Below are 15,029 nucleotides of genomic sequence, written 5' to 3' on the forward strand. Positions count from 1 at the left end.
AAACATGTATTGTTCTCTGATGAGTCCACCTTTACTGTTTTCCCCACATCCGGGAGAAGCCCCAAAGAAGCGTACCACCCAGACTGTTGCATGCCCAGAGTGAAGCATGGGGGTAGATCAGTGATGGTTTGGGCTGCCATATCATGCAATCCCTTGGCCTAATACTTGTGCTAGATGGGCCAAGGACTACCGAATCATTCTTGAGGACCATGTGCATCCAATGGTTCAAACATTGTATCCTGAAGGCGGTGCCATGTATCAGGATGACAATGCACCAATACACACAGCAAGACTGGTGAAAGATTGGTTTGATGAACATGAAAGTGAAGTTGAACATCTCCCATGGCCTGCACAGTCACCAGATCTAAATATTATTGAGCCACTTTGGGGTGTTTTGGAGGAGCGAGTCAGGAAACGTTTTCCTCTACCAGTATCGTAATGACCTGGCCACTATCCTGCAAGAAGAATGGCTTAAAATCCCTCTGACCACTATGCAGGACTTGTATATGTCATGCCCAAGATGAATTGACGCTGTATTGGCCGCAAAAGGAGGCCCTACACCATACTAATAAATTATTGTGGTCTAAAACCCGGTGTTTGAGTTTCATTGTCCAACCCCTGTAGGTCAGAAAACATCTGAAATATACTGATGGCAGTGGGTGACAACACTTAACTCCATCATTTTTTTTAATTTACTTTTATATAGTGTGATAATACACTATTGACAGTGTGCCTGTCACAAAACAATTGAAGTTTCTTTCCAAAATGCACACAGTTAAGAAAAAAATCATTCACATTCGGTTTTTCAGAGCTGCACAATTTCAATGGCCCAAAGGTTCAGTTATTCCAAGAAAATATGTTTCTGCAAAGCTACACATGATCTTGATGATCAATATCCAGCTGACATTCCCTTCTTCCTGCTGTCCGACACAGCCTCTATGCAACCATTCTCCTTTTCCAAGGCATTGACCACGTTTAAAAAGAATTTCCAATTCCCAGCTTGGTGTCCAAGAGCTCTAAGGCCATCTTTCACAACCTAAGACAACACAATAAAAATAAAAAGTATAAGTAATACAATAAGACCCCAGATTGATCGCAAGAAAATTAATACTACTGGATTACTTTTTCTAAATCACTTATTGGCACCCCAGGGAAAGATGCTTAACAAGCCTTGGAAAAAATAACTTATTACTGTAGCATCTCACACTGAAATTATTGTTATTTTTTTTTAAAAGTATTTTTTTTTCACAGGATCCTAAATAATTGCTTTGAACAAAATCACCAGTGTTTTTGCCAGTAAGACAGAACTTAGCCTTCTCCTTAACATTTCACAAAGTTGAAGTTTGCAGAGAGCTGGATTTTGGACCATTCCTCTTTGCACAATCTCTGGCTCATCCTTGTTTCTATGGTCCCTTATCTTCAGCTCATGCCACAGATCTTCTGTAGCTTTTAGGTCTAGGGGCTGAGTCTGGTAAGCCATTTCTGTATTGATTTTGACATATATTTCAGTCAATTATTCTCCTGAAAGATCCAGTGATGGCCGATTTTCTGTTTCTCTGGCAGAGACCACCAGATTTTTTTATTTAAAATCTACATTTCAAAGAGTTGATGATGCCAAACTCTGTAAAAAAAGAGTTTGAGGTCCTCTAGAAGAGAAACTGGCACATAGAATCTCAGATCATCCACCGTACAAACAGTGGGCATGAGGTATTTCTCATACTTTATTTCACGCCAAACACAAGAAGTCCAACCTTCCCCTAAAGTCCCAGTAGAGATTAGCAAACTTGGCGTGTTTACATTTCTGATGGTATGACAGAAAAGGCTATTTTTCTTGCATGCCTCCCAAGCAGGTGTGGAGATTTGGTGACCATCAAGGTGTCACTTTTCGCTGCAGCTCTGTAACAATGAGCTTTAAAGCTTCTTACATCTCTTACCATCTTCCTCACTTTGGATACTGGCAAAATAAATATGGGTCCTCGTCTGGCCTAGTGGCCAATGGACAGACATGGGCTTCTGTGTCAGATCAATTTGATACTCTGGGAAAAAGGACGTTTTTTTCACATATTTAAAATGAATGCAAATAAATGTGGAGCACCGTGTAAAGAAATGTTATTTTTAAATCTCAGTCTAGCAAACTTCATTGTCACAAATTTATGGTCATGATGAAAATACATCACCTCATCAAATCCTGGTTCAAAATTCACAGCGTTATTTGAGTCGACAAAGATTATAGGAGCAGCAATAGACTCTTTTAAGCTCATCCCCAGCCACAGGTGGTTTATTAGGGACTGTAAGAGAAAAATGTACTTATTTAAGCACAAAGATGCACACAAACTAAGCAACAACCTTGAGGTAAAGCAGTGATTTACCAAGGCCACTGAGGTGGTGATCAGACTTCCTCCTGATCCGCCCATCACAAGGATCCCTCCAGATCTTTTCTCTAGTATAACAGGAGTCATTGAGGAGGGCGGCCTTTCACCTGCATGTGATAGATGGTAGCTCAGAATTTATGAACATGAGATGGAACTCATTTGTCCATTATTAGGCTTTTTATGGTTAGTTTGTTTGTTTACCTGGCCTTATTAAAGCTACTCTTCCACAAAAGTCGGCAAGCTCGTTATTGAGGATGATTCCCGTTCGCGGAGAGTAAACTGCTCCTCCAAACCTGCAGAACCACACAGCAGAATAAAGTGATGGATGGACTTTGTACAGACACTTTCAGTAGATATACGAATCTTTTTTTTAAAGAGGTCTTCTGCTCACAGCTGGTTTATGGTGCTGGTGGCTGAGACTGCAAGTCCGTCCTCATCCAGGACAGAAACATGAGTTGTTCCAAAATGATCAAACGGAGGCTTGATGTTAAAGTAATAGGAGTTATTATGGGTGCGACTTGATATCTTCCTCCTGGTATAATCAGTAAAAGAAGGTTGAATCAAGTGATCAGCAATCTGAAAGAGGAAGATAAAAAAGAAAAAATTAAACACTTGCTGCAACAAGATTACAAACATTCTTTTGTTCTTATTTTCTGTTTTTCGGGTTACATGATACTAAACTTATAAAAGAGACGTGTCAATAAAGGGGTTAAAAGTGTCTAAAATATTCTGTAATGTGTAAAACAGTTTAAATAAACTGTTTTACACAGTTTATTTAAACTGTGTAAAACAGTTTAAATAAATGACTAATAGCAAAAAGCTTTAGTCAAGCTTTTTGCTATTTCTGTTAGACAGCCAGCCTGCAGATGGTTGTCTAACTGAAGTGATGCTTGCAGTTTGTCAATTGTACTTCAAAACAGTCAATTCGAAGTGTTGCCTTAAGAGTTAGCAGTCATGCTTCTTTAGTTTTTAAGACATGGCTGTATTTTTTTGCTACCAAAGATATTTTTAATCTTATAAAGGTGTTGTACTTGTAAGCGAGAAAAATCTTTTTGTTGAAGCCTTCTTTCAGCCAGTAGTAAATAGCAATAAGTGAAGAAAGGGCAGTGCTGTGTTTCTTTATGCTCCATATAGCACGAGAATTCTCCAACACTTTCTCTTGTATATAATTAACTAGACAAATATAGTGTTTTGAAATCCATAATTTTTTAAACCTTATTATACCTTGCTAACACTAAGTGGTCCTTCTCTTTTTACCAATTTTTGCAAATAAAAACTTTTGAGCATTATATTTCAATGTTTCATTAAATAAGACATTTAAAAAATTTCTCCCACCTGGTTTTTCCACAGACAAACAAAAGTAAACAGTAAGAAAATGTACACATATCTAAGATTTTGTTCAGTTCACACGAAGATAAGTATGACAAAATCATATGTTTAATCACAATTTGAACTCGAATATGAAAATGCTCAACCTTATCATATATGGACAAAACCTGAGTTGCTAGCAAAGAGGAGGGGTTGTTTTTTATTTTTTTATTTTGGATTCATAAAAAAAAAAAAAAACATGTTTTTTGTTTTTATGTTGTGGAGAATATGCCAAAAACACTTTACTGTTGTACAATACTTGTGGTGGGAACATTAAAGAATTGTGTGAATAAATGCAGACCACTCAGATAAAACCATCCAATTTTAGTTCGGAGATGCAACACAAATCCATGTAACGCACAAAAACATGCTGCAAGCATACTTGCAGGCTTTAACAATCTGTTTTATTATCCCTGAAACAAACATTAAGTGGAAAGGGACAAATTGGAGCATTAGAGGGAAAAAGCAACTCGGGCTAGTAGCCATAGCATCCAAATTTCTTTACAATGGCTTCATTTTGTGTTATTATAACAAATGGCGAAGGACAATAATGATTCTCATCCCATTCTTGTTAGACGCTGTAGTCATAAAGAACAGCATGCTGTACATACCACTGCTACGTAAGACCCGATGCTTTTTGTTTGCATTAGCATTAGCCTATAAAAATTATGAATTTAAATATCAAGTCTCGAAACATAAAACCACTCTGTGCTAAAAACAAGCAAAATGCTCCTCTTTTCTCATGTAGCCAAAATGGCAAAATATGACACCGTGTACCAATCTGTGTCGCGCAGGCGTTGGCTGCTCAGTCAGCTCATTCTGTTGTGGCTTATGCATGTCCTGCTGCACCCCTTCATGTGTCCAGGGAACAGAAATAACATTGTCCTAATCACTCCAGGTCTGTCTCAGAAAATGTCTTCATGGCAGTGCCTCTTTAGCAACCTTAGGACAATTTTCAGTAATTTCTGTATCAGTGTCAGATTTTTGTTCCTTTCTTTCAATACCAGTAATTAACTGTTTAAATAGTCAAATTCTTAGTCTTAGTTCAAGTAACAAGGTTGTTGCATTTAGTTTTTATTTACATCTTTCACAGTGTTGTCACTTTGTAGAATGAAAAAATACTGATGAATTAAATTTTTTTTTCTTTAATGCAACATCAATAGGTTGCTAAAGGAGGCATGCTTTGGTCTTGTGCAGATATTTCAGTGTGTGGTTTAATTGTTAGGTGTATGCCAACAAGTTACACAGACCTATGCTGAAAAGATGTCAAACTGTAAGCTTGAAAGTCAAAACAATTGGTGATAAAGTTTCCAGTTTCCAACCTTGCTGTTACTGAAGACAGGATCTGCAATGTTCCACTTTTGTCCATTTGCAAATTTAGCTGCCTCTATGTAATGATGGTACATCTGAATCTTCTTTTTACCAACCAGAGAGTCTGAACTCAGCGAGAACCCTTTGAAACAAGAGAACAGGTTTTTAATAACTTTATCCAAACAAGTGCATTCAAAGAATCCCATCTGAGCTACAACAAAAGATGTGAAACCTTGCATAATTCTGAGAATGAAAGCTAGCAGCGCTCCCCCAGCAGGTGGTGGAGCAATGTGCATCTGATGAGTTCCCAGAGAAACCGTCCATGGACTGCCAACCAGCGCTTTGTAAGACCTCAGATCATCCATTGTTAATGTTCCACCTAAAGACAAAAAAACTCTCTATGTGCTTCTGTCCACCTTCTTTACATGAAACAGCTTTTTATTTTTCTGTTAATTGTCAGCTTGCCCAGACCATTCCTGCACCAACCTGCATCTTTTATGTCTTGGATTAAGTCAAGTCCAATCCTGCCGGTGTAAAAGGCTTCTACCCCTTGCTCTGCAATTGTTTCCAGGGTTTCTGCAAGTTTAGAAAACTGCAGGGTGTCGTCTTTGCTTAGGACTGTTTTGTTCTTATTGCAGAGGACTTCACTGGATAAAAACATAAAAGCAAACATTAGGCAAAAGAAGCTGAAAAGACTTGCTAAACAACAAAATCTGACCTGACTTAATATTAAAAAAATGTGCAGAATAGACACAAATTTGTTAATAGTCAATAAAGGTTTTGTCTTGCTCAGATTCATGAAGGGCTAATACCAACTTTGTAAAAAGGTGGGGTACACTCTGAAAGGCATTTTAATTTAAGGCACCTCTCAGAAAGAAAATGAACACCTAACCACATTCACCCACACTGAGGAATGATTTAAAACTAGCACTGAACCAAAATATACATGTTTTAGGACTGTGAGACGAAACCAGACAAGAGCTCTCAGAGAAACTTAGCAAGACCTGCATACTCAAACTGGAGAAATGTGATGAACAAGGAAAATAAAATGCTTTATCACAACTTTCTCCACGTGAAATAAATGTGAGCCTTCAGGAGTTTCACGGAGTTTCTGGCATTAACATTTATTACCCTGTGAGCCTAGTGATCCCTCTCTGTGTTTTTAAGTATTACTTTATGTTTCATTATCTTCTTTGAGTTTACAATATCCAAGTTTTTATTTTACTACTCAGAAGAATCAACATTTCTTGCCTTGAAAAATCTTTAACTTGCAAGCCTGCATTTGGTCATTTTGTGGCAAAACCTCTTACACATTTCCTTCTAACACCCATGGACAGCTTTATTAAAGCCATTTCAGGTCAGCTCATTCTTATCTTATTCTTCATAATCCCAAAAAATACAATGAAAATGCAGCTCAAGATGTCATACCTTCAAGTACCCTAAATAAAAACTTGCCAATCACATATGGACATATTTAGAGGTCTCCACATAAATATTACTTTACTTTTCACTTTTAACCACATTTTCATAACTTTTAAACGTAAGGCTGCCAACCTTTTTCTCATGTCATTTTACTTGGGGTATTTAGCAAAAAAACAAACAAAATGGAAGTCCCTAAATATCCTAAAAGTCGCATGTCCTCTCCACAACCGTGAGAACTTGTCCATGAACACTACAAACAGGGTCAGAAAAAGTATTTTATATATCATCTGCCTAATGTCACTAATTAGCATTATACCTAAAATTTGCACTAATTGTATGTGCAATATTCAAATGAACAATCTCTAATTGATTAAGACTCTGACGGCAAATGCACAAATATGTTTTTATACAATTGAATATAAATTCAGGCATTTATTGGTTGAAAGAATATTTTAGATTTACTCATCTTTGTCTGATGATCTGAAACATGTAAATAAGACAAATGTGCAAGAGGGGCAAATACATTTTCACAGTGCTGTATGTCTCTCTTTGCTTCTGATAAGCTGCAGAAGATAGATGGAAGCACCGATTTTATCATTTATAACTGCACTTTTTTGTAAGGAAGAAAGCGACTACTGATCTGACCTTTGTCATTAGTCCCAACAAACTCTCAACAGACACGACCTTTATAATCTTAGAGCAACGTCTGAGAAACATTGGAAAACAATCTTCGAAAACATTGGCCCCTATACTATTGTTGCTACAATACACAAAATTGTGCAGTCAGGACTTCACTGAGTAACTGCTCTACAAACCTGAACTTCTTTCTTAACAGGAAATCAATACATTTAACTTAAGTTGATCTTTTATCAAAAAATATTTAGCTATAAGACAGTGTCCTTGTCAGAAGATTGGGATTTATGAAGGAGGGTGAGGCATATTTTCTACCTCCAACAGTGTCCGCTGCTGTGTTATTAGAATAAAACGATCATTTTCACAGTCAGGAAACAACGTGACAACAGGGCTTAACCATTATGCAACGTGTAAAGAAAAAAATTCACAGTCAATATTAACGCTAGTTACATAAAGCTTTTTATAAAATTTGTTAAATTGGGGATTTAAAGGAGATTTTTCCTAAATGAAATCTCCACAATGAGTCAGTTTGGTTCGCTATCGTCTAATTTTCATGTCAATTCTGTAAGTCTTATCTGTGCTAAAAAATTATCATTTCAGGAGACTTCATAAGCTCTCAGTCTCTGAGATGCATGTTTGGAAATTTACCACAGTGATGACTTTTCCACATGCTGTTTTACAAAGATGGAGCTCATAATGTATGCCAGGTATGGTGGCATGGGGATCCCTTCCCTGGCCAGCTTAATGGTTGGCTCAAACAACTTAGCCCAGGACAGCCTCCCATACTGTCTGTGGAGGGCCTCGTAGCCCCGCAGCTCTCCGGGAACACCAATCCACTGACTACCTGCAATGTTGAGGTGGAAAAATATAATCAGACAAAACTTTTTAAGATGCTAAAAAATGTATCAACATCCAACCTCACTAAAACAGGAATAAGAACAGTAACTCTTTGACAAGAGAGGGTTGATGAAGAAGTAACACTTTTAGTTTGATTTCTGATTAAAGTTATAGTTTAAGGTTTCTTATAAATGTAAATAGTTCTGGTCATAATAATAATAGTACTAATAATAATACAATAACTGGGTACAATATTGAAGTTTATTGTGGCTTTTCGCTCCATACAGGGTCACGATAATAAATACAGGCTCAACTACAGGGGTTGGATAATGAAACTGAAACACCTGTCATTTTAGTGTGGGAGGTTTCATGGCTAAATTGGACCAGCCTGGTAGCCAGTCTTCATTGATTGCACATGAGTGTGAAGGTTCAATTAGCAGGGTAAGAGCACAGTTTTGCTCAAAATATTGAAATGCACACAACATTATGGGTGACATACCAGAGTTCAAAAGAGGACAAATTGTTGGTGCACGTCTTGCTGGCGCGTCTGTGACCAAGACAGCAAGTCTTTGTGATGTATCAAGAGCCACGGTATCCAGGGTAATGTCAGCATACCACCAAGAAGGACGAACCACATCCAACAGGATTAACGGTGGACGCAAGAGGAAGCTGTCTGAAAGGGATGTTCGGGTTCTAACCCGGATTGTATCCAAAAAACATAAAACCATGGCTGTCCAAATAATGGCAGAATTAAATGTGCACCTCAACTCTCCTGTTTCCGCCAGAACTGTCCGTCAGGAGCTCCACAGGGTCAATATACACGGCCGGGCTGCTATAGCCAAACATTGGTAACTCATGCCAATGCTGAACGTCGGTTTCAACGGTGCAAGGAGTGCAAATCTTGGGCTGTGGACAATGTGAAACATGTATTATTCTCTGATGAGTCCACCTTTACTGTTTTCCCCACATCTGGGAGAGTTACGGTGTGGAGAAGCCCCAAAGAAGCGTACCACCCAGACTGTTGCATGCCCAGAGTGAAGCATGGGGGTGGATCAGTGATGGTTTGGGCTGCCATATCATGGCATTCCCTTGGCCCCATACTTGTGCTAGATGGGCGCGTCACTGCCAAGGACTACCGAACCATTCTTGAGGACCATGTGCATCCAATGGTTCAAACATTGTATCTTGAAGGCGGTGCCGTGTATCAGGATGACAATGCACCAATACACACAGCAAGACTGGTGAAAGATTGGTTTGATGAACATGAAAGTGAAGTTGAACATCTCCCATGGCCTGCACAGTCACCAGATCTAAATATTATTGAGACACTTTGGGGTGTTTTGGAGGAGCGAGTCAGGAAACGTTTTTCTCCACCAGTATCACGTAGTGACCTGGCCACTATCCTGCAAGAAGAATGGCTTAAAATCCCTCTGACCACTGTACAGGACTTGTATATGTCATTCCCAAGACAAATTGACGCTGTATTGGCCGCAAAAGTAGGCCTTACACCATACTAATAAATTATTGTGGTCTAAAACCAGGTGTTTCAGTTTCATTGTCCAACCCCTGTATATCCACGCACCTGCTCTAATATTTGCCTAAATTTCTCTTAGTAAGTTGCGCCTCATTGGCATACTTTTTGTAGCCCCAAAAAAGATTTTGACATAATTCTGGCTGGATATTTAGACACTTTTCTTAAATTTAGAATTTGTAGAACCAATTTAAATTGATTGGTGTGCTGCCACGGACATTGTTTTTATGCAGAAGGTTTCAATGCTGTTGAAGTCAGCCCCCTTTCAGAAGCTTAATGTTAGTTAATTGTAAAACCAGTTTTGTATGTTTGCAAACATTATCTTACTGGAACACTCAATTGTGTCCAGGTCTCAACCGTTTAGCTTAGTCTGGTAAGGAAGTTCAAGAAAAACCCAGGTACCACCATAAATAGACTCCATCATTAAATAAAAGATGTGGGATTATAAATCCACAGTGAAGCCAGATTAGCATCAATATGGACTGAATGATGTGGTGACATACAAAGACGCTCCTACTCCCTAAGTGTTGCTGTCAAGACCACATAACCAGAGACAGAGTGAAGACCAAGACCAGAGCATACCAAGATTGAGACAAGATCTGTCACGATGTGGTTTTGGATCGGACCAAAGTGCAGACAAGAGCTCGGCAGGATCATCTTTGTAATTCAAAGATTTATTTACAAGGTCAAAAAACGTAGCAAAAACACTGCAGGAAACGAACCAGAACCTAGATACAAAGCTTACAAAAAATCACTGCAGGTTTCCCAAGGCAAGGCGTGGCAAAAGATTCCCAAGGCAAGGTAATGCAACAAACAAAGCATAATCATGGACGAGAACGAGGTGTGACGAACACAAGGAACCAGCAACAAACAATGACACAAAACCAACTAATATACGGAGGGATAACAAAGGGCAGGTTATCAGAGAAAACAGGGAACAGGTGTGACAAGGAGGCAGGGAAGCAGAAGGAACAGGTGAAACAAATACAAAGGCTGAGGATGGGGAAAGTAACTAATAAACAATAAACAGAAACACAGACCAAGCAAACCTATAGACAAAGATAAAAAATCAAATGGGGAATAAGAAAACTAGAATAATCATGACTAAAGTAAACAGAGAAACTAGAGGGAACATAGGAACAACAATAACAACCTGAGAACAAACAAAGAACCCATAAAGAAAACCTGAATACAAAAGTAAACAAACCTAACCACACTGACTGAATTAACTGGAAAGGAAACAGAAAATAAAGTAGTAAACAAGAAGAGTGCAAAGGAACAAATAATAAAACACAATTAAACCCAAAGATACTAAAGAGAAATAAATCTAGAGAATCCAGGGAAGACCAAGAACTATAATAATTATAATAATAATAATAATAAACCATACAAAGTAATAAGAAAAACAACCATAAAAGAACTTAAGAAGTAAACACTAGGAGGCGGAAGAGGGAGAAAAGAAAACATGATACAAAAACCAAAATAGAAACATCTAAGCAAAAGGTAAACAAACACAAAGTCACAAACAAAGTCCAAAAATGTCACTCCGTGACAAGATCAAAGCGTAGAGGGAGATAAGACCAAGTCTAAGATTAAACCATGGCAAGACCAAAGCTGTTATAAGAACGAGGTTCTTGCTGAAAACATAAAAAATTTGCTTTTACAACTAATTGAAAAACCTTTCAGTTAGTTGCACTGCCACAACATTTGGGGTGAACCCAAACTTGTCAAATACATTTGTTTAGCTGGTAACACGTTAAAAAGCCACAATAACTGACTTAGCACCAGCAGCAGACAAGTTGGAGGTGACAGGTGGAGGATTTGGCTCACTTGGCGCTCTTTATTTCTGCATTTTGAACAGACAAGAAAATATTCATATTTTTACACAGAAAATTTTTTCTCCCTCTTATTTTCTCATTCTCTGCATGTAGGGGCACAGGTGGCATTAAAATGTTCAACGTACAAAACTTTTTGGGTTGTTTTTGAATGCAGCCAGGAGTTTGACACTAATTCGATTAAAAAGGGAGCTTTGGCCATGTGTTGTCTTGAGAGAAAATCTTGTGTACAGCATGTCTATGACAGAGAGAAGACAGAGTAAAAATTTTGAGACCCAAGACAAGACCAATAATTTGAAAATGTAGTCTCAAGTAACACAACACTACTGCTGTCTAATGGACATGTCTAAGCTTGATTAAAATTTGCCCATACACGCATGGATAAGTCGTGACTTCTAGACTGGACAAAGATTGAGCTATTTGGCCACAATGACAAAAAATATGTAAATGTGAGGTTTTTTAAGAACTTTGGGTAAATATGTATGTACATTTCTGGGTTTAGCTGCATTCACTGAACAACCTTAGAATTTTCTACTTATTCTATATTAAATAAATTAGGTGACTAAAGAAAGGTCAATAATGACATTTGATCTATTTTCCAGACGCTTACCTGTGGACAGGCTTAATTCTGTGGGACAGTCATTTAACAGGTTGGCTTTGACTTCCAGTGGGACCGTCTCTCTGAAGTTGTAGACCTTAACATTACCTGAGAACAAATGAGCAAATGAAACAACTCACCAAGTTAATAACTGTTTTTCTTTATTTTTATGCTAATAGTTTCCAAACTTTTTAGTTTCAGAAAAAAAATGAAAGTGGCAGAGATCAGCATGTTTAAATGTCAGTAAAAGTAAACAAAGATTGCTAGTAGCCTAAACAATATATATACAGTCATATACAATAAATTAGAATATGAATTCTGACATTACCTTTCCGGCATTAAAAAGTTTAGGCCGGTATGAAACGTATTTTTACTAAGCCCACATTTCTCATAAAAAACGTTTTTTTATTGGTCTTATGTTATATTCTAATCTTAAATGTCTCTTTTTTATTAGCTGTAAGAGAAAAATAATTAAATCTGTTGTGACATACAAAGCAAAATATCGTTAGCCTCATAGCATAATTGCATAACGACATGCCACTGATTGTTTTTAGATACCATATAACCTCCAGTCACATGATATTGGAAGAGAGAAAGATGCTGGTAATTTGAAAGTTCATAACTGCTCGTAACTAAAAAAAAGGTCTCCAAACAGAAAGCAAATTTATGACCCACAGAAGAGAACCCACCTGTTTTATTTCTAACAACCACAATAGAGCCTCCTCCAATTCCCATGCTCTGAGGATTGACCACAGATGTGCACAGGAGAGCTGCAATGGCGCCATCTACTGCTGAGCCGCCCTGCTGAAGCATGTTCCTGGAAGATACGTAAATTTCGTGGATTTACGGGAAGCTTGTAGGAGGTCTGTTACGGAGAATCTGCACAAATTTGCACACTCACAGACAAACAATTCCCTGGGGGGGGGGGGTCCCAATTATTTTACAACAAACCTTCCAAAGTTAAAACCCCTCCTGCCTGTCCCTTTCTTGAAACCAGAATGACGGGATAAAAAACCATGTGACATAGCTACATTTCATTTGTCTTGGTTGGATTTCCCCACTTTAGACAACCTGACATCAGACAAGTAAGAAAAAAAAATAGGCACAACTCGGCAGACTGAGTTGAAAACTGGCCTGGCACTGAAAATTGCACTAATTATGATTTGCCTGCTAAGCGACAAAGAGAAGGCACTGAATGTTTACACCTCGCCAGCTCAAAAACGTTGGAGTTGTTTGTAACTAATAAACGTGTTTTACAGATAGACAAACAAAGCTGCACAGTTAATCTGACATGTGGTCGAGGGTTAGTTTAGTGGGGGAGCTATGACAATTTCCAACCAGCTGTGTATTGGTTATATTGACATAAATAAAAAAATAAAAAAACATAATTGAGATAGAATAATAAAAACTTATGGTGATATGAGCCCGTACCCTTAGGAAACTTAGAAAATAACAAAAAACAATGTTTATACTACAAACACACTGTTCTTATTGCTAATAAAATATTAGTTCATAATAAGTTGGTAGTTTATTTTTTTTTTTAGAAAGTCGGCTAAGCCAATGTTCCACAGATGTTTCCGCTCAGTCTATCTTTTTGTCACTGAACTCTTCACCTTTTATTGTCTCTGCTTTGAAATTGAAAATGAATCTTCCACAAAATGGTGTCAGAAGGGGAGAAGGTTATTGCCGCTTTGCACAAAAGCCGGAAGAGCAGCACATATATTGAAGTGATATCACCTTTTGGCCACCTCTGAAGTAACTGATCACTGATTAATTGACTCACAGCTGCGCAACATTAACACAAGTAAGAAAAACGTAATAAGCAGAGCCAAAACCTTTCACTCCTCAACACAATGGACAGCATCAGCCAATGTATATTTCCTTTAGGAGACAGAATTAAATAATTCAGAAACAGCTCTGAGCAATCAGAGGACCTGTGTGCTCATAGTTCTGCTGCTATAATCTCTATTCCACAAACAGAGCTGATCAAATCTCTTAAACTGCTTATTCCCCTGCCTAATTTAGCTTTAAAACTAAACCACAGGAGGCAAAGCCTGATACGACTCGGCTGCAAGTCACTGTGAATAAAAACACGTGTATAAACTGCATTCAGGTAAAAATTACATCTGAATTAACTAAACTAACAAGAAAAGAGAACTGATCCTGAAGGATTTTTTTTTTTTTAGTATGAGCTTGTGTCTTAAAAGAAAACAGACTTGTTTTGAATGAAGGGGACTTACTTGCCAATCTCGGAGCAAAGTTGCGAGTCTGCAGCCACTGCCGCATGTCTGAAGCTGCCGCTGGAGCAGCCCGCATCAAGAAGCGTGGCGATGCAAAGACTCACAAGAGCGACGGCGCAAATTACAGCAAGAAGAATGCAACATCCCGTCAGCCAGGGCTTATATTTGGCCATTGTGCTTTATGTCTGAGTGGGGAAAACTTTTGCAGACGGTTCTCCTGCGCTCGCCTCAGTGAGCACAGACGCACAATAAAATCCGTCTAATCCAAAGCATGCACTAACCTCACCCCTCCTTCTCCTCTATCTCCCACATATTCCAGAAGCGAAAGCAGTGATTTGTTGGATCCAGGACAAGGTCTTTCTTAGCAATCGTGTGTTATCCTGGGAAAAAACCATGATGTCATGTTTTTTACCCCGAAAGAAAAGAATAGTGTCTATTATCTCGGTGATCAATTCATTTCACGCATCTTGATGTTTCAGATCACCGATCCAGACCTGCAGGTACATCAAGTTCAATATTTTTTGTCAGTTCAGAAAGTTGTTATTCTCTCATGATTACTCACACCTGCTTGTCAGGCTTTCTCTTTTCTCCTCTATACTTAAGCTGTCTGGTTCTCTCCTTGCCAAGTTCTTTTCACTGCTCCACATCTATTTGCATCTATGCCTTTTCATTGGGTTTTGGCTGTAAGTTTGCTGTTCATTAATCATTAAATCACTCTACTCAACATGCTGCTCTAGACCCTGTCTTCACTTTGGTCCTGCTAAGAACCTAGAAAACATGACAGAGTGAATGTTTCAAGGCTTTTTTTCTTGTAATCTTGATGATTATGGCTTAGAGATAATAAAAATCCAAAATTCAGTCTACAATTGACCTGCACAATAA

The 15,029-nt window shown here is 38.2% G+C and overlaps 1 protein-coding gene across 1 annotated transcript; it reads right to left on the reverse strand.

Annotated features, from left to right (window-relative positions):
* Window positions 1–516: 516 nt before the first annotated feature.
* LOC124872250 (glutathione hydrolase 5 proenzyme-like) lies at window positions 517–14,694 on the reverse strand. The gene is made up of 12 exons (XM_047372023.1): window positions 14,148–14,694; window positions 12,597–12,724; window positions 11,920–12,015; window positions 7,755–7,950; window positions 5,538–5,698; window positions 5,284–5,430; window positions 5,063–5,193; window positions 2,764–2,948; window positions 2,574–2,665; window positions 2,370–2,479; window positions 2,178–2,288; window positions 517–1,036 (listed from the first exon to the last, which is right to left on the reverse strand). The coding sequence occupies exons 1-12, from the start codon at window positions 14,318–14,320 to the stop codon at window positions 890–892; spliced, it is 1,677 nt and encodes a 558-aa protein (XP_047227979.1). The 5' UTR covers window positions 14,321–14,694; the 3' UTR covers window positions 517–889.
* Window positions 14,695–15,029: the final 335 nt, after the last annotated feature.

Source organism: Girardinichthys multiradiatus, chromosome 8 (assembly GCF_021462225.1).
Source record: "Girardinichthys multiradiatus isolate DD_20200921_A chromosome 8, DD_fGirMul_XY1, whole genome shotgun sequence".
Classification (NCBI taxonomy): Eukaryota; Metazoa; Chordata; class Actinopteri; order Cyprinodontiformes; family Goodeidae; genus Girardinichthys; species Girardinichthys multiradiatus.